General features: G+C 47.9%; 2 protein-coding genes across 8 annotated transcripts in view; one reads left to right on the forward strand and one right to left on the reverse strand.

Moving 5' to 3' along the window:
* LUZP1 (leucine zipper protein 1) overlaps positions 1-19,697 on the forward strand; it is a 98,181-nt gene that overhangs the window by 6,559 nt on the left and 71,925 nt on the right. For 3 of the 7 annotated variants that reach the window (XM_070079115.1, XM_008265703.4, XM_008265698.4), the window contains exon 1: positions 35-155. The exons of 2 other annotated variants lie outside the window; for them this stretch is intronic. The gene's annotated coding sequence lies outside the window, so the exon portion shown is untranslated. Of the gene's footprint in view, positions 1-34; positions 163-19,697 lie in introns of those variants that run through there. 2 more of the 7 variants (XM_051857956.2, XM_051857953.2) reach the window with 1 other exon arrangement.
* On the reverse strand, positions 65-889 carry LOC138850370 (uncharacterized). The gene has a single exon (XM_070076803.1). The coding sequence runs from the start codon at positions 887-889 to the stop codon at positions 65-67; it is 825 nt and encodes a 274-aa protein (XP_069932904.1).

The raw sequence follows: 19,697 nt of genomic DNA on the forward strand, positions 1-19,697 counted from the left end.
GCCCCTCGCCGCACGCCCCGCCTTCTGGGGCCCTGACGTCACAGTCTGGCCCCGCCCCTCATTGTCAGTCCCCGGGAGCCGGAGGAGGAGCCGGCCGCTGGGAGCCGAGCGCCTGAGCCCTGGGCAGGCGGGGAGCGCGGGCCGGAGCGGCCGAGGTGAGAGGTCCGCGGGCAGGCGGCTGGGGCGCGGCGCGGGGGCCGGAGGCGGGCGCGGGAAGGAGAGGGCGGCCGGCCCCTGGAGGGGTCCCGGGGCAGAACCGGCGGGCACCCGGGAGGGGGCCGGGGTGTAGAGTTGCGGGGGAGTTTGAGTGGACGTCGGGGGGCGCGCTGGGGAGGGGGAGCTCTTGGGTGGCGAGACCCTGAGGGTGTTTTCGGAGTTGGAGGCAGCGACTCTGAGGGAGATCTTCCTCTGGAGGGGGAGGAAGGGTTCTGAGGAGACTTCTTGGTGGGAGCGAGACTCTGAGGAGAGGTGTTTGGGGCAGAGACGCCGAGGATCCGTTTCTCGGGGGGCGGGGAAGAGTTTTTGGGGTCGAGTCTGGGGTTGGCCGGGGGCGCGCGGGGCCTGGTGGGGGCGGGGCGCGGCGCGCGGGTGGGGGGCCCGCGGCGCGGCGAGGGGGCTGCGTGGGGCCCGGCGGGCACCGGGGAGGAAGGAAGTGATCATACAGGAAGAGCCCGAGAGGTCGGAGCGGGAGGCGGCGGCGGCGGCGGCGGCTCGGGAGCTCTGCGGCCGGCTTGCGGGACCCGGTGCGGGCGCTGCGCAGCGCGTGGGCGCGGGCCGGCCGGGGAGGGGTCCCGCCGCCGCCGCCGCAGCTGCCGGTCGCGCCGGCCCGCGTCCCGGGCGCTGCTGGCCTCGCGGCCAGACCGCTGGGCCGGGAAGGAATTCGAGGCATTCGCTTTGTTTAAGTTGCCAGTAGACAGTCCTTAGGACTAATTAATGGTGGAATCTGCAGGGGGACGCGGCGAGCCGGGTGAACTTTCCGCAGCGCGCGCCCCCCGCCCCGCCGCCGGGCGGGGAAGGAGCCATGGCTCCCCGAGGCGCAGGAATGAAGCGCGCGGTTCCCGGGGCCGGTGGCCCCCGGCCGGCGAGGCTGCCCGCAGGGGAGCCGGCGTCCCGGAGCGGCCCGGCTCTCGGAGGTGCCTGCGGTTTCGGTTAATTACCTCGGAGGAGGCTGTGCGAGCCGAGCTAGACCATTTTGCTCCGCAGCATCGGTTTCTTCCTCGCGTCAGCCCTTTCCCAACGCTGCGGAGCGTGTCGTGGCTTGTTTGGGAAATGCCGAGGCCAGTGCTCACCCTGGAGGGTGGGAGAGGGGAGAGAGTCGGCGGCACCCCCAATCCCCGCAGTGTGGTTTCCGGCAGGCCAGAGGCTGTGTGCAGATTCCCGGCGCACCTTCCCCGGGTCGGATGACCTTGGGAAGGGATCGCGCTTCTGAGCTCCTGGGGGCTCGGATCCGTCGGTTTGGGGAGAGATAGGCTCTGGACCTCCGTGCCTTTGCGGGCTGTTTTTTTTTTTTGGGGGGGGGGACGGCTCGGGGGTACCTGTTAAGGGCATTTCTTCCGCAGGCTGCTGCAGTTCCGGTCCTAGGAGCTGGGCTAGGGTCAGCCAGGAGAATGCAGATCACCTGGTGCGGTTTTGCTTCCCCTGATGGGGGGAGCTTTGGATTTTAGGTGGATGTTTTCTTTCGGAGGATATGTACAGTATGTTCCTGATTGCTTTCTGTCACTTGGTGTGCAGCTCTGGTGGCCTGTGTGTGGTTTAATTGAATAACCTCAATAGAAAATTCTTCTCAGAAATAATTGTTTTGCTCAGAATTCCCCCTGGGGCAGATTAAGGTTTTGCTCAATTTACTCAGAAGAATTTTCCAGGATTCTAAAATTAAATCACTTTTCTAAACATAGTAACTAAAGTTTGAAAAACTGGAAATAATGGGATGGGGAAATGTGTTGGAGTATGAATAGATAACAAATACAGATTTCTTGTTGATCAGTGAGTAATAATATGGATTGCTAATTAGCCTTCCTTGATTATTTGGTGTTTGCTTTTTTTTTTTTTTTTTAAATATTGGGGCCAGCATTGTGGCCTAGAAGGTTAAGCCTCTGCCTGCAGTGCCCATCCCATATGGGTGCCAGTTCAAGTCCTGGCTGCTCCACTTCCCATTCAGCTCCCTGCTAATGGCATGGGTCAGAGGAAGATGGTGCAGTGCTTGGGCCCCTGCCATGCAGGTGGAATCCCTGATGGTCCGGCTCCTGACTTCCGCTCATTGGGGCTGTTTGAGGAGTGAAATCAGCTGATGGAAGATCTGCTCCTCCACCTCCCTCTGTGACCCTGCTTTTCAAATAAATCAGTTGATTTGAGAGGCAGAGAGAATGCACCCTCCCTGTGTACTGATTCACCACTCAGAGCCAGTAAATCAGTCAAGATCTGGTGGATGGCAGGGACCCAGTGACTTGAGCCATCACTTTGGCCTTCCAGGGTCTGCATTAGTGGGAAACTTCAGTGGGGATCTGAGGCAGGGATCAAACCCGGGTACTCTGATGCAGGACTTGAGTGTCCTACCTGCTAAGCCAAATGCCTGCTCTGGTATTTTTTTCCCTCTTTATTTTTAATATTTTAAAAAAGCTTATTTGAGTTAGAGCTCTTTAAAAAAAAAAAAATTTATTAGGCCAGCGCCGCGGCTCACTAGGCTAATCCTCCGCCTAGCGGCGCTGGCACACTGGGTTCTAGTCCCGGTCGGGGCGCCAGATTCTGTCCCGGTTGCCCCTCTTCCAGGCCAGCTCTCTGCTGTGGCCAGGGAGTGCAGTGGAGGATGGCCCAGGTGCTTGGGCCCTGCACCCCATGGGAGACCAGGAGAAGCACCTGGCTCCTGCCATCGGATCAGCGCGGTGCGCCAGCCACGGCGGCCATTAGGGGAGTGAACCAACGGCAAAAGGAAGACCTTTCTCTTTGTCTCTCTCTCACTGTCCACTCTGCCTGTCAAAAAAAAAAATTATTTATTTGACAGGCAGAGTTAGAGAGAGACAGAGAGAAAGGTCTTCCTTTGCTGTAGGTTCACCCTCCAATGGCCGCCACGGCCGGCGCGCTGCGCCAATCCGAAGCCAGGAGGCAGGCGGTTCCTCCTGGTCTCCCATGGGGTGCAGGGCCCAAGTACTTGGGCCATCCTCCACTGCACTCCCGGGCCACAGCAGAGAGCTGGACTGGAAGAGGAGTAACTGGGACAGAATCCGGCACCCCAACTGGGGCCAGAACCCTGTGTGCCGGCACCGCAGGCGGAGGATTAGCGTAGTGAGCCGCGGCTCTGGCAAGAGAGTTAGAGCTCTTGTCCCTGGTTTACTCCTCAAATACCTGCAATGCCTCGGGCTGGGCTGAGGCTGAAACCAGGAGTTGGGAACCTGATTCAGGTCTCCCACACTGGAGGCAGGAACCCAACCACCCAAGCCATCACCTGCTGCCTCCCAGTGTGCACGTTGGTGGGAAGCTGGAATTGAGAGTGGAGCTTAGGGGCTGGGTTAAGCCAGTATGTGGGATGCCAGTTCAAGTCCCAGCTGCTCTGCTTCTTACCCAGCTTCCTTCTAATGCACCTGGAAAGGCACTAGATGATGATCTAAGTGCTTGGACTCCTGCCACCCATGTGGGAGACCTGGATGGAATTTCTGGCTCCTAACTTTAGTCTGGCACAACCCTGGCTATTGTGAACATTTGGAGAGTGAACCAAAGAAGTGAATAGAAGATCCCTCTCTCCGTCACTCTTTCAAATAAATAATAAAGAAAAATCAAAATTTTTAAAAGTTTTTAAAAATATTTATTTAAAGGCAGAGATACAGAGAAAGAGAGATTGTCCATCTGTTGGTTCACTCCCCAGATGGCCGCAATGGCTGGAGCTGGGTGGGTCTAAAGCCAGGAGCCAAGAGCTTCTTTTGGGTCTCCCATGTGGGTTCAGGGGCCCAAGCATGTGGGCCATCCTCCACTGCTTTCCCAGGCACATTAGCAGGACTCTAGATAGGAAGTGGAGCAGTTGGGACTCCAACTGGCGCCCTTATGGGATGCTGACACTGCAAACGGGGGCTTAACCTATGGTACAGCGCCAGCCCCGTAATAAATATTCTTAAAAAAAAAAAAAGTGAAGCCTGGATTCCGACCCAGAAGCTTAGAAATGGGGAGCAGTGCTCTTAACCTGAGCCTAAAAATTGCTAGGCTGGGGTTGGCGCTGTGGTGTAGCAGGTTAAGCCAACACCTGTAGTGCCAGCATCTCATATGGGTGCTGGTTCAAGTCCTGGCTGCTACAATCTAGCTGCCTGGTAATGCACCCGGGAAAGCAGCGGAAGAGGACCCAAGCCCCTGGGCCCCTGCCACCCACCACCCACATGGGAGACCTGGAAGAAGCTCCTGACTCCTGGCTCCTTTCTTTGGCCTGGCCCAGCTGAGGTCATTGTGGCTATTTGGGGATTGAACCAGTGGATGGAAGATCTCTTTCTCTCTCCTCTCTCGGTAACTAACTTTGCCTTGCAAATAAATAAGTAAATTTTAACAACAACAACAAACGAACTGCTAGGTCAAACTCCTGGGATTTTCTTTCTTTCTTTCTTTTTTTTTTTTTTAAAGATAATTTATTTGAAAGTCAGAGTTACACAGAGAGGCGAGGCAGAGAGAGAGAGGTCTTCCATCCGCTGGCTCACTCCTCAGTTGGCCGCAACCACTGGAGCTGCGCCGATCTGAAGCCAGGAGCCAGGAGCTTCTTCTGGGTCTCCCACGCGGGTGCAGGGGCCCAAACACTTGGGCCATCTTCCACTGCTTTCCCAGGCCATAGCAGAGAGCTGGGTCGGAAGTGGAGCAGCCTGGTCTCGAATTGGTGCCCACATGGGATGCCGGTGCTTCAGGCCAGGGTGTTAACCTGTGCCACAGCGCTGGCCCCTTTTTTCTTTTTCTTTTTGTTTTCCTTTCTCTCTCTCTCTTCTCTCTCTCTCTCTCTCTCTCTCTCTCTCTCTCTCTCTCTCTTTCTCTTTTAAGATTTATCTATTTATTTGAAGGCAGAGTTACCAAAAAAGTTACACAGAAAAGGAGAGGTGGAGAGAGAGAGGTCTTCCATTCGCTGGTTTACTTCCTAATTGGCTGCAGCAGCTGGAGCTGAGCTGATCTGAAGCCAGGAGCCAGGAGCTTCTTCCAGGTCTCCCACGTGGGTGCAGGGGCCCAAGGACTTGGGCCATCTTCTACTGCTTTCCCAGGCCATAGCAGAGAGCTGGATCAGAAATGGAGCAGCCGGGACTTGAACCAGCGCTCATAAGGGATGCCAGTGGCACTGCAGGTGGCGGCTTTACCTGCTATGGCCACAGCGCCGGCCCTGGTATTTTCTTAATATTAAGACCAAATAAGGGAACTAATATTGTTGCGTTGCCTGGTCTGTGCCCAGTAATTGCACTAAGTAGTATTTATCTCATAAAGTCTTTCTAACATGAGTTAGTAGTTGGCATCCCTGTTCTACAGATGAGCAAACTGAAGGTGGAGTCTCATGTTGTACATCCAGCCAGGAAGAAATAAACCTGGCCTCCAAACCAGCTGTGTGTGTCAGGTTCTCTGGTTATCTCCAGTATTCATACTGTCTTGGGAACTTGGATACCTAGTTTCTAGACATTTGGCTTAGCCACTGGGTCACTGTGGACCCTAGAATAGTCTATTAAGTCTGTACCTCAGTATTGCCTCCTCTTTTTTCCAGCAGTGTTATCAGTATGCTTTTTGGTGTGTTAGATTTTTGGTAGGAAGACAGACATATAAGGCTATAGTAGTCATGTCATAAATGCAGCATATGCTTAACTTTTCAGTTTATGATGGGAGCACTTGTGTTAAAATACAAAGCACCTGAGGCCGGTGTTGCGGCACAGTAGCTAAGCTGCTGCCTGCAATGCTAGCTTCCCATGTTAGAGCACCATGCGAGCCCCTGCTGCTCTGCTTCCTATCTGCTCCCTGCTAACGTGCCTGGGAAAGCAGCGGAAGACGGCCCGAGTGCTTGGGCCCCTGGCACCCACATGGGAGACCCAGATGGAACTCTGGTCTCTGGCTTCTGCCTACCCAGCCCCAGCCATTCCTGCCATTTGGGGAGTGAATCAGCAGATGGAAGATATTTCTCACTCTGTTTCTGCAGTTCGTTGAGACTTGACAGTGTACGATTGTGTAATCACACCATTCTTTTAAGCTGTGTGTTATTTTTTAGGAACTGAGTAGCAGATTGGTCCCTGGGAATGTTGCAAACTTTCTGTGTTCAGATACAATACTGTGAGATGGCAATGTATGCCAGAGTCAGTTTGGCAGCTTGGCAGGAAATAGGGAATCCTTAGGTATTTAACAGGTGAGTGGGAAAAATAAGACTGAGATACATGCTAGTCAGATTAGGGGAAGATGAACAAGTTCAGGAGGAACCAGATCTTAGTTATTTCTGAGATACAGAATACATTTTAGGGAAAAAAAAATCACTGAACTTTTTATAAAAGTAAGGAGTTGAATTTTTTGTTTCCTTTAGAAATGGTAGCTCATGGAACTGGCGCTGTGGTGTAGGGGCTAAAGCTGCTGCCTACAGTGCTGGCATCCCATATGGGCGCTGGTTCAAGTCCCGGCTGCTCCATTTCTGATCCAGCTTTCTGCTATGGCCTGGGAAAGCAGTAGAAGCTGCACCCACATGGGGGATCCAGAGGAAGCTCCTGGCTCCTGGCTTCGGATCGGCCCAGCTCTGGCTGTTGCAGCCATTTGGAGAGTGAACCAGCAGATGGAAGACCTCTCTCTCTGTCTCTACCTCTCTCTGTAACTCTTTCAAATAAAAAAATCAAAAAAAGATATCGTTGTTGAAATGATACTTAAGGGTGGGGCTCTTGTAAAGCAGTTGAAGGCCTTGTCCTTCTGCCTATGATAGAATGTCCTGTTGTTGATCTCTTAATTTGTTTTAGCTCATATCCCACGAGGGGACGCCTCCATTAGATAGAAACTGTGATCCACTGGGAAGACATATGATTGTCCTTTCCCTCTTAGAGTTTAAGTCACTGAACTGCCCAGTCTGCTGTATTAGCTTTGGTCTCTGTTTCTGTCTTAGAACATGCTGCTGAGCCCCTAGAGCAGCCCCAATTCTGCCTCTTCATCGTTCTCCTTATTTGTTCTTTTTCTGTATGTTGACTATTTTATAATCCACCTCACCTGCCCATGAATTCATCTAAGAATGGAAACTTGTTACATCAACCATTGGCCCCTGTGTACCATTAGAACAAAATCATAATTAAATCAGAATATCCTCCATACCTACTCAACATTTTGGGTGACTGTAGGGAGAAAATAACAACTCCGCGAGGTAGTTGTTCTCATTTCATGCGTGAGGGAGCTGAGCTCCGTGCAGTTACTGCCAGGGCTAGTGAGGGGCAGACCATTGATTTGAACTCAGTTTGATTGATGCTCAGGTTTGAGGACTTTCTCTTTCATTATTCTCTCTGGTATTTGGAGGTGGGGGTGTCAAAGGAAAAGCTTGAAAGTGCCCTATTCAAATAAGAGCCACCGCGTGGCAAGCATTGTCAACCTTTTCAGGCATTGCTTATTTCATCTTTTCCTTGATTTCTAGAGGTACTTTCTTAACATCCTAAGGGATCTGTATCTCATCCTGTATTACACAACTCCCTCCCCAGGTCCAGTGTTTGTTCTTTATGAACATGGTACTTTGTATTCACTGGCTGTTTGCACTACCCTTTCCCCTGTTTTAAATGTATGGGGTAACTTTCATCAGGTTAGTCTGTTATTTAGCATCCTCCTTGTTTGTATGAGTCCTATTCGTGTTGTATTTGGACAGAATCATATCTTGAAACAGTATATTGCTAAAAACATAAAAATGTTCTTACAACCTTTTATTGAAGTCTGTGATATACACACAAGGCAGTCACTTATCAGAGTGCAATTTAATGTTTTTCCCCCAATCCAAATACACTCAATGTAGCTGCTACCCACATCAGCAGACTGCATTCCCAGTACCTTGAAGTCTCTGCCAGTTCCCTTTTAGTTCCTGCTTTTCTTCTATCACCCAAGAGAATCACCATTCTGATTTTTAAAGTATAGATTAATTTTGCCCTCTTGTGTACTTTTGTAGAAATTGAATTACATGTAAATTTTTTTGGGTTTGGCTACTTTATTTTTTAAAATTTTTTGAAAAGATTTATTTTTTTGAAAGAGTTACACAGAGAAAGGGAGAGGGAGAGGGAGAGGGAGAGGGAGAGAGAGAGAGAGAGAGAGATCTTCCATCTGCTGGTTCACTCCCCAAATGGCCACAATGACCTGGGATGGGCCAGGCCAAAGCCAGGAGCCAGGAGATTCATCCAGGTGTCCTACATGAGTGGCCGCGGCCCAAATAATTGGGCCATCTTCTGTTTTCCCCAGGTCATTAGCAGGGAGCCAGATTGGAAGTGAAGCAGCCGGAACATGAACCAGCACCCATATGGGAGTCTGGTGTTACAGGTGGCGGCTTTGCCCATTACTCCGTAACACTGGCCCCTGTGTTTGACTACTTTAGTTCAGTACCATGTACATGTACAAAACTTTTTAGTGACTTCTTTGGATCTGGGATAAAATCAAAATTCAACCTTTTATCCTGACCATAACGCATTATCTAGTCTGGCCTCTTATCTACCTCTCCAATTTTATCTTAATGCCAATCTCATTGCTCATTATATTCCAGTTATGCTAATTTGTTTTTAAACTCAACAAACTCTTTTCTACCTTTGGGCCTTTGTACTCATGGCTCTCTATTCATTAAAAACTCTTTCCTCACACTTAGCCTGGCTGCCTCCTTCATCCCTGAGCTTGTGTGTATCAGAGATAGACTGTCTTTCTAGTCCTTTCCTGTTATTTGCTATTACTGGCTTCTATTGCCATCCTTCATAGCATCTATTATAATTTATAATAATATATCTGCTTGTATGATTAGTATGTTTTCCACACTAGACTCCCTGAGAGAACTCGGTTTTGTTCTCCAGCATATGCCTGGTACCTAACATACTAACTGACATGTAGTAGGTGTTTATTAAATATTTAATGGCCATATTCCCAGGCTAATTAATGCTTTTGTCCCTATTATTTTTGTAGTATACAAAGTTCTCATTATCTTTTATTCTGTTCTTCTCTCTTATGCTGTTCAGCTGTTTAAATCTTTACTATCCTTTAAGACTCAGCTGAGTTCCTTCTTCTTTGGAGCCTGTCCTGACTTTGCGGTAGTAAATCTCTCTTCTCTACAATTTTATGACATTTATTGCTGATATTCCTCGTGTTCTTGGTAAGTCACATAAACCTGTATTTTGGAGCAGGGGTTTGGCCTAGAATTTAAAGACGTTCACTTCTCCTGTGAGACTACCTAGGTTTGAGTCCTAGTTCTGTCTCTTGATTCTAGTTTCCTGAAAATGCAGACCCTGTGAGATAACAGGTGATGGCTTAAGTAGTTGGAACCCTGCTCCCCATGCAGGAGGCCTGGATTGGATTCCTGGCTCCTGGCTTCAACCTGGTCCAGTCCTGGGTCTTGTGGGCATTTGGAGATTGAACTAGAAGATAGGAACTTACACAAACATTCATTCATTCTCTTTCTTGCTCTCGCTCTCGTTCTCTCACCCCCTCTCAAATAATTAAACAACTAAAATTTCTTTTACAACATTTTTATAGTTTATAATGCTAGTACTTCTCATATTCTTGGTTAATTTGATTAGCTAGTATCTTTTTCCCCCCCCTTCAGTTTTTTTTTTTTTTTTTAAGATTTATTTATTTGAAAGAGTTATAGAGAGAGGTAGAGACAGAGAGAGAGGTCTTCCATCTGCTGGTTCACTCCCCAGATGGCCACAACGGCTGGAGCTGCGCCGATCTGAAGCCAAGAGCCAGGAGCTTCTTCTGGGTCTCCCACATGGGTGCAGGGGCCCAAGGACTTGGGCCATCTTCAGTTGCTTTCCCAGGCCACAGCAGAGAGCTGGATCAGAAGAGGAACAGCCGGGACTAGAACCAGCGCCCATATGGGATGCTGGCACTTTAGTTCATTCAGGTTTTTTTTTTTTTTTTTTTTTTTTTTTTTTTTTTTTTGACAGGCAGATTTAGACAGTGAGAGAGAGAGAAAGGTCTTCCTACCATTGGTTCACCCCCCAAATGGCTGCTGCGGCCAGCGTGCTGCGCCGATCCAAAGCCAGGAGCCAGGTGCTTCTCCTGGTCTCCCATGCGGGTGCAGGGCCCAAGCACTTGGGCCACAGCAGAGAGCTAGACAGGAAGAGGAGCAACCTGGACAGAATCCGGCGCCCCAACTGGGACTAGAACACGGGGTGCTGGTGCTGCAGGCGGAGGATTAGCCAAGTGAGCCGCAGCGCCGGCCTCTCCTTCAGTTTTTAAAAACAGCTTTACTTATGGGAGCCTGGAACTCAATCTAGATCTCCCACATGGGTGGCAGGAACCCAGTCACTTGAGCCATCACCGCTGCCTCCCAGCGTCTGCATTAACAGGAAGCTGGAATCAGAAGCCAGAGGTGGGTCTCCAGTCCAAGCACTGTGATGTCAGACATTAGTGTCTTAACCACGAGGCCAAACACCCTCCTCAACTAGTTTGTATACTAATCGCCAAACTTGATCAGAAACTTCTAAATTTTTTCCTGGGGCCAATGTTGTGACGTAGCAGGTAATGCCGCAGCATCCTATATGGGCATAGTTCGTGTCCTGGATGCTCCACTCCAGATCCAGCTCCCTGCTAATGGCCTGGGAAAAGCAATGGGAGATGGCCCAAATGTTTGGGTCCCTGCCATCCACTTGAGAGAACCTGATGAAGCTCTTGGATCTTGGCTTTGGCCTGACCCAGTGCTGGCTGTTGTGGTTATCTGGGGAATGTACCAGCGAATGCAAGATCTTTCCTTGAGTCTCCTCTCTCTCTGTAACTCTTGTCTTTGAGGTAAATAGATAAATGTTTAAACAAAACTTTAATTTTTTAAAGATTAAGTTATTTATTTGAAATTCTGAGTGACAGAGGAACAGAAAGAAACTATCTTTCATCTGTTGACTGACTGTAGCAGAGGAGGCTGGGGCCAGGTGGAAGCCAGAAACTTGGAACTCCATCTGGGTATCCCATGTGGGTGGCAGGGGTCTTTGGGCCATCTTCTGCTTTTCTAGGAACATTAACAGGGAGTTGGATCAGGAGCAGAGCAACTGGGACTCCAGCCAGCATTCTGATGTGAGATACTGGTGTTGCAAACGGTGGCTTAACTTGCTGTGCCACAACATCGATCTCTCTTAGGCTTATTAACATGGATTGATTTTACTGGAATTCTGCTTAGTGTTTAATCCAAAGGCTGGGAGTGCACACCCTAAGTCAGTCAATATAAAGACTGATATTAAGGTATGAAAGTACAGGAGTCTAGGACTGGTGCCACAAAGTAGATACTCCTTTGGGACCTGTCACTAGGAAAGAACTAACTGTACATTTCTGCTTTTAATGTTCTGTGATTTGATTTGTTAACTGAAATGATACAGTAGGTAATCCTTCATTTGAATTATTTTGTTGGTATTTTATTTTGATGTCAGTAATGAAAATCTTGAGCCAATTAGATTTGTTTAAAGCTACTTTGTCTGACTTGTCAGTAAGCTTTCTCAGTAACTTGTCATTCTGTGAAGGCAAAAAATGTAGATACTTTAAGCAAACTTAGCGATTTGGATGATTTAATACATAGTTCTTAACTAAGTGGTAAATATGTTTTTTAAGAGGTACCTACTATGTATTTTAAATTGGTGTTTATTTTGACTTTTTTTTATAAAGGTTTTATTTATTTATGTGAGAGGTAGAGTTACAGACAGACAGAAAGGTCTTCCATCTGCTGATTGACTCCCCAGATGGCTGCAACAGCTGGATCTGGGCCGATCCAAACCTAGGAGCCCAGAGCTTCTTCCGAGTCTCCCATGTGGGTGCAGGGGTCCAAGCACTTGGTTATTTTCTGCTTTCCCAGACCGGAGGCAGAGAGATGGATTGGAAGAGGAACAGCTGGGACACAAACCATGTGGGATGCCAGCACCCTAGGTGGAAGCTTACATTACATCACCCCCTTGACTATTTTTTTTTTTTTTTTAATTCAAGAAGCAGAGACAGGGCCTGGCGCTATGCTGCGGTGTGTGGGACTGCTGTTTGTGATGCTAGCATCACATATCTGAGTGCTGTTTTGGGTCCTGACTGCTCTGCTTCCAATCCAGTTTCCTGCCAATGTGCCTGGAAAGGCAGTAGAAGATGGCTCAAATACTTGGGCCCTTGCCACCAATGTGGGAGACTAGGATGAAGTTTCTGGCTCCTGGCTTTTGCCTGACATAGCCTGGCTGTTGGGGCCATTTGGGGAATGAACCAGTGGATGGCAGATCTCTCCCTCTTCCTCTGTTGAGCTGCCTTTCAAATACATAGCTACACACACACACACACACACACACACATCCCTACATACTGAACTTTCATCTACTGGTTTACTCCCCAAATGCCCACAGTGGCTGGGTGTGGCTGGAGCCAAGAGCTGGAAACTCAATCCAGGTCTCCCCTCTGGGTGGCAGAGACCCAACTACATGAGCCATCACTTGCTGTCTGTCGGGGTCTGCACTGTAAGAAAGCTGGAATTGGGAGCCAAAACTGGGAGTAGAATCCAGGTGCTCTGATACGGGATGCAAGCATTTTAATCGCTAGGGCAAATACTATTTCAGGGTAGTTCAGTAATTGTTTTTGTGAAAACATTGAAGCAGAGGTACTTGAAGTTTCTGAGAAACATTGGAGCATTTTTTTTTTTTTAAGATTTATTTATTTAAGGCCGGCGCCGCGGCTCACTAGGCTAATCCTCCGCCTAGCGGCGCCGGCACACCGGGTTCTAGTCCCGGTCGGGGCGCCGGATTCTGTCCCGGTTGCCCCTCTTCCAGGCCAGCCCTCTGCTGTGGCCAGGGAGTGCAGTGGAGGATGGCCCAGGTGTTTGGGCCCTGCACCCCATGGGAGACCAGGAAAAGCACCTGGCTCCTGGCTCCTGCCATCGGATCAGCGCGGTGCGCCGGCCGCAGCGCGCCGGCCGCGGCGGCCATTGGAGGGTGAACCAACGGCAAAGGAAGACCTTTCTCTCTGTCTCTCTCTCTCACTGTCCACTCTGCCTGCCAAAAAAAAAAGATTTATTTATTTATTTGAAAGCCAGAATTACACAGAGAGAGAGGAGAGGCAGAGAGAGAGAGAGGTCTTCCATCTGCTGGATCACTCCCCAGATGACCACAACAGCCAGAGCTGTGCCCATCTGAAGCCAGAAGCCAAGCTTCTTCCAAGTCTTCCATGAGGGTGCAGGGGCCCAAGGACTTGAGCCATCTTCCACTGCTTTCCCAGGTCATAGCAGAGAACTGGATCAGAAGTGGAACAGCTGGGACTCAATCCTGCACCCATATGGGATGCCGGCACTATAGGTGGCGGCTTTACCCCTTATGACACAACGTTGGCTTCTGGAGTAATTTTGTTAACTCATAATCTCATTGTTATCTTTTTATTATTTAAAGATTTATTTTACTTATTTGTAAGGTGGAGTGACAGAGGTGGTGGCTTTACTTGCTACGCCGCAGCACCGGCCCCATACATAAATCTTTTAAAAAAATATAAAGAGTAATGTATTTTCTTGACCCATTTACTGAGGCCTTATTTGTGTGAATATTTATTTGTATATGTTCTACTTTCTGCAGAAACTGAAAAATTCAGGTGGAAAATTCACCTTGATATGACAGTATTTTCGGTTTCCTTCCTTCCTTCCTTCCTTCCTTCCTTCCTTCCTTCCTTCCTTCCTTCCTTCCTTCCTTCCTTCCTTCCTTCCTTCCTTCCTTTTTTACTTATTTATTTGAAAGGCAGAGTTAGAGAGAGGAGAGGCAGAGAGACAGAGATATCTTCCATCTGCTGGTTCACTTCCCAAATGACCACAACAGCTGGAACTGGGTCAGTCTGAAGCCAAGAGCCAGGAGCTTCTTCCACTCCTCCCATATGGGTGTAGGGGCCCACGCACTTGGGGCATCTTCTGCTGCTTTTTCAGGAGCATTAGGGAACTGGATCTGAAGTGGAGCAGCGGGGACTCAAAGCCGTGCCCACATGGGATGCAGTAGCTTTACTTGCTGTGCTATAGCACTGGTCCCCATTTTCCTTTTTCTTTTTTTCTTTTTCTTTTTTTTTTTTTGACAGGCGGAGTGGACAGTGAGAGAGAGAGACAGAGAGAAAGGTCTTCCTTTGCCGTTGGTTCACCTCCCAATGGCCACCACGGCCGGCGCACCGCGCTGATCCGATGGCAGGAGCCAGGTGCTTTTCCTGGTCTCCCATGGGGTGCAGGGCCCAAGCACTTGGGCCCTCCTCCACTGCACTCCCTGGCCACAGCAGAGAGCTGGCCTGGAAGAGGGGCAACCGGGACAGAATCTGGCGCCCCGACCGGGACTAGAACCCGGTGTGCCGGCGCCGCAAGGCGGAGGATTAGCCTAGTGAGCCACAGCGCCGGCCCCCCATTTTCCTTTTTCTAAGCATAAAGAAATCTCTGATTTTATCCAGTTTCATGGTAGCTGGAAATGTTAAATGCCAACCAAGATAATGAAGTTAATTTTTTGGCCTTTTTTTTTTTTTTTTTTTTTTTAAGATTTATTCATTTCTGCGAAAGGGAGATCTTTCATCTGCTGTTTCATTCCTAAATGACTGCAATGGCCAGGGCTGGGGCAGGCCAGAGCCAGGAGCTTTTTCTTCCTGATCTCCCACGTGGATGCAGGAGCCCAAACACTTGAGCCATCTTTTGCTGCTTTCCCGGGTGCATTAGCAGGGAGCTGAATTGGAAGTGGAGCAGCCAGGTCTTGATCCGGTGCCCATATGGGATGCTGGCATTGCAGGCACAGGCTTTATCTACTATGACACAATGTTTGGCCTCGTTTCAATACTTCTTTTATCTTTAGTTAATAACCCTCTAACACTCCTTTGGAGTAGATATTATTGTTATCCTAATTTTATATGGTAAAAAAAATAGTTTTTTTTTTGACAGGCAGAGTTAGACAGTGAAAGAGACAGAGAGAAAGGTCTTCCTTCCATTGGTTCACCCCCGAAATGGCCGCTACAGCCAGCGTGCTGCGCCGATCCAAAGCCAGGAGCCAGGTGCCTCCTCCTGGTCTGCCATGCAGGTGCAGGGCCCAAGCTCTTGGGCCATCCTCCACTGCCTTCCCGGGCCACAGCAGAGAGCTGGACAGGAAGAGGAGCAACCGGGACAGAATCCAGTGCCCCAACCGGGACTAGAATCCGGTGTGCCGGCGCCACAGGCGGAGGATTAGCCTAGTGAGCCACAGCACTGTTACGGCACTAGTGTTACAGAGCACCTCATACTGGAGCACTGGTTCAAGTCCCAGCTGCTCTGCTTCTTCCTTTTTTTTTTTTTTTTTTTTTTTTTTTTTTTTAGTTAATTTATTTGAAAGGCAGAGTTAGAGAGGCAGATACAAAGAGAAATCTTCCATCTGCTGGTTCACTGCTCAAATAGTTGAAATGATTGAAGCTGGGCTGGTCAGAAAACAAGCCAGGAGCTGGTTTTCCCATGTGGGTGCAGGGGCCCAAGGACTTGGGTCCTCTTCTGCTGCTTTCCCAGGTGCATTAGTGGGGAGCTGGATTGGAAGTAGAGCGTCTGGGACTTGAAATGGTGCCCATATGGGATGCCCACACTGTAGGCACACACTGTACTTGTTATACCACAGCACTGGCCCCTGCTCTGCTTCTGATCCAGCTTCCTGCTAATGTGCCTGGGATGCGGCAGATGATGGTTCAAAGTACTAGGGGCCCTGCCATCTATGTGGGAGACCAGATGGAGTTTCTGGCATCTGGCTTTGGCTTGGTCCAGACTGGCTGTTGCTGCCATTTGTGGAGTGAACCAGCAGATGGAAGATCTTTCTTTCTCTGCTCTGCCTCTCTCTGTAACTCTGCCTTTCAAATCAATAAATACATTTTTTTAAAACACCTTTTTATTTCCCCAATAAGGACATGAAAGCAAAAACCAACTCTCTTCACGTGAGTTTTGTGGCACAGCAGGTTTATTTTTATTTTTTGGAGATGTATGTATTTGAATGATAGAGTTGCAGAGAGAGGGAGAGAAAGGGATCTTCCTTCCACTGGTTTACTCTCAAAATAGCTGCAATGTCTAGGTGAAGAAGGAAGCCAAGAGCCTGAAACTATATCTGAGTCTCCAAGCACGTGAACCATCTTCTGTTGTCTTCCCAGGTGCATTAGCAAGGAGCTGGATCAGAAGTGAAGCAGCCGGGACTTGAACTGGGGCGCGTAAGGGATGCCTGTGTAGCAACCTGCTGTGCCACGTGCCTGCCCCCGCACAAGCTTGAGCTGGAGTTGCAATTCCTCCATCCCATATCAGTGTGCCTGGTTCAAGTGTCAACTTCTCTGCTTCCGATTCAGCTTCCTGCTGATGGGCCTGGAAGGCGACAGAGGATGGCCCAAGTAGTTGGGTTCCTGCTGCCCTTGTGGGAGACTCAGATGGGGTTTCAGGCTCCTGGCTTCAGCCTAGCCCTGTCCTGCCTGTTGTGGCCGTTTGAGAATTGAACCAGAGCATGGAAGATTTCTGTTTCTCTTATTCCTTCTCTCACTGTCACTCTGATTTTCCAAACAAACAAGTCTTTAGAAGGGGGGAGGGTTTAAATTATTTAATATGAAAATCTCCCTTAATCTAAGATGATATCCTTTCCTTTATCTGTTTGTAAATATTCCATATTTTTTAAAATGGTGATAACCAGGTTAGAGGCCTTTTTTTCTTAAGATTTCTTTTTTTTTAAGATTTATTTATTTATTTGAAAGAGTTACACAGAGAGAGGAGAGGCAGAGAGAGAGAGGTCTTCCATCCGATGGTTCACTCCCCAGATGGCTGCAGTGGCTGGAGCTGTGCCAATCCAAAGCCAGGAGCCAGGAGTCAGGCGCTTCCTCCGGGTCTCCCATGTTGGTGCAGGCACCCAAGGACTTGGGCTGTCCTCTACTGCTTTCCCAGGCCATAGCAGAGAGCTGGATCGGAAGTGGAGCCAGCCGGGTCTCAAACTGACACCCATATAGGATGCAAGCGCTTCAGGCCAGGGTGTTAACCCGCTGCGCCACAGCACCGGTCCCTCTTTTTTTTTTTTTTTTTTTTTATTTGAAAGACAGAGTGAGCGAATCACCTTCCATTTGCTGATTTACTTCCCAGATGCCCGTGATAGATGAGACTGGGCTAGGCAGAAGCCATGAGTCCAGAACTGTATTCTGGCCTCCCAGCTGGGTGGCAGGAACCCAAAGGTTTGGGCCATCATCTGCTGCCTCCCCAAGCATATTAGCAGGAAACTGGATTGGAAGCTGAGGAGTTGGGACTAAATCTGGTTCTCTAAAATGGGATGTGGATGTCCCAAGTGACTGTTTAACACACTGTGCCACAACTCCTGCCCCAGCTGTTTCCTTGGGGAAAATGCCAATGACTGGAGGGACTGCTTTCAGAGGTCTGTCACGCTACTAATGTATGTCAAAGTGACAGGTTCTAGTGTGCTGAGATTAGTCTTTTAGGGCTTCAGTGAGGCAGTTAGCTTAATGTTTTACAATAATAGATGGGTAGATTTTGAATAGGCAGAAAGGGGAATGATTTTCTATACCAGGTCAAAGCAAAGGCTGAGATACTGAAATTGAAATAAACTCATCTTGTTGATTAGACCTGAGAAAATTTATTTGATCCAATAAGAGTTTAGATTGTAGCAAGGAGTAGGTAAAATCAATGAGGGATTGCCTAGATCCTGAACAGTCTGATTAGCCATACTGAGGAATTTGGACTTGATCCTGACAACATTGGGGAGCCATTGAAGGTTTATAAGTTGGGCAGTAACTTGATGTACTTAGAATTATAGACTATCAATCAGGAGGTGTTATATGAATTATTGAAAAGGAGGCTGCTTAAGGATTTTTTTGAGAAATTCAGTTGTGAATACTATTGGGGTGTGGATTTAGGGGGCTCTGTAGGTAAAAAGGTATCTATTGGAGAAGTCTTGAAAAAAGGGAGAGGACATGATGATGTAGAGAAACAAGGAAAAAGTAAAGATAACTCCATGAGATTGGTAAAATTGATAATTGTGATATTAGTTAACTGAAGTTGGGAAAGGGGACAAGGCATATCCTCTTTTGCCCTCAAATTCTTGGCTAACTACCTTAACATCCATAGGCTTTTACAGCTCCATTTATTTCAAAGATGTTAATATACTCTAAAATTACCCTGGGATTGAGCTGCAATTTAAAAGGTTTGATTTAATTTGGAAGCACTCGTATGGAAAAAAATACAGTACATTTCAAACCACTGAACATTGTATACTTTCTTACAGAAATTGTACCCTAATGAATACTATAATTATTAGTTAGGTTAACTCTCAGGTGGAGAAGAATTTTTGGAATGCATTTGTTATTTTAGCATCTTTTCATTTAACTGAATTTGTCCTATGTATATTAACAGTGGTATTGCCATAAACTGGCTCAGCTTGATGGCTTAGTTTATGATGCTACAACTGGAATAGTCTTCCATTTCTGCCATTGCAGCATGTTACAGTAAACATATTATCTACCATTTCTTGAGCATCTGCTGTGTAATAGGTACCCGACACGTGTTAGTACTTGAATCTTTACAGCTGTCCTGTGAAATAGGTACTTCCGTTTCTGCTTCACGGATGAGGAAACTGAAATTCCTAGATTTATGAAATGGAGGGACTGGGTTACTGACTACAAAGTCCATGCTCTTTCTGCTATTCTATCTTTGAATTAACTGTCAAAAGAGTAGAAATAAAGTGAGTCAGTTGAGATACTGGACAATACTTCACATCTGTGAAGTGCTACCCAAATACTAACTGGTATTATCTTTTTCCATTCTGTCCGTGTGCAAGGGGGACTTAAAAGACCAAATATGAGCTGCCCTCCTAGTTTTAGGCATATGGCATTCATTTATCTTTTGGATAATGTTACTCCTATCCTTTTGTAGAGCTCTCAACAAATCCTTATTAATAGCAAATGTGCAATTCAGAAAACAAACAGTTGACGCACTTCAGCAAATTACTAGCCTTGGCAAATGAATTTAAAGGATGCTTTAGGGTGTAGCTTCTGAGAAAGTGGAGTTTGAAGATCATTCTCTTTGAAAATGTAGGGCTGGTTAGTGCTGAAGACTTCCTGCTCACGGCACCTGGCATTTCTTCTGTGTATTCCTCTCTCATTCCCTCCATCTTTTGCAGCTGTAAAGTTCTGTAGCTAACCCTTCTTCTTTGTCATTAATAATTACTTCAGAGTTCTGTCTACTGCTGTCACCTCAGTATTACAAAGCTCAGCCCCACTCTTTTCAACCTCATTCTTGATGTCAGTTTACCAGCTGTTTCTACTGTGTCTGGTAGAACCTGTGCACAACTGGGAGCAAAGTCCTAGGTTCTTAATCTTTTCTTCCACTATTTCCTCCACCTGCTAAGGCATAACTAAAACAAGACTTTTTCTGTAATGAATGCTGTCATCTTGTTTGGACTAGAGGAATACTCTGCAGCTCCTTGGTCAAGGAGGGGGCCAATTAGCATCCTTCTTTCATTGTCTCTCAAGACCATCATTTTCCCATGTTTGTGCACCTTCTAAATTTTTGAAGTCCTTACCATCTGCTCTTCATTTGCATTGCTTTGACGAATTTGAAGATC

The sequence above is a fragment of the Oryctolagus cuniculus genome, chromosome 7 (assembly GCF_964237555.1).
Source record: "Oryctolagus cuniculus chromosome 7, mOryCun1.1, whole genome shotgun sequence".
Lineage (NCBI taxonomy): Eukaryota > Metazoa > Chordata > Mammalia > Lagomorpha > Leporidae > Oryctolagus > Oryctolagus cuniculus.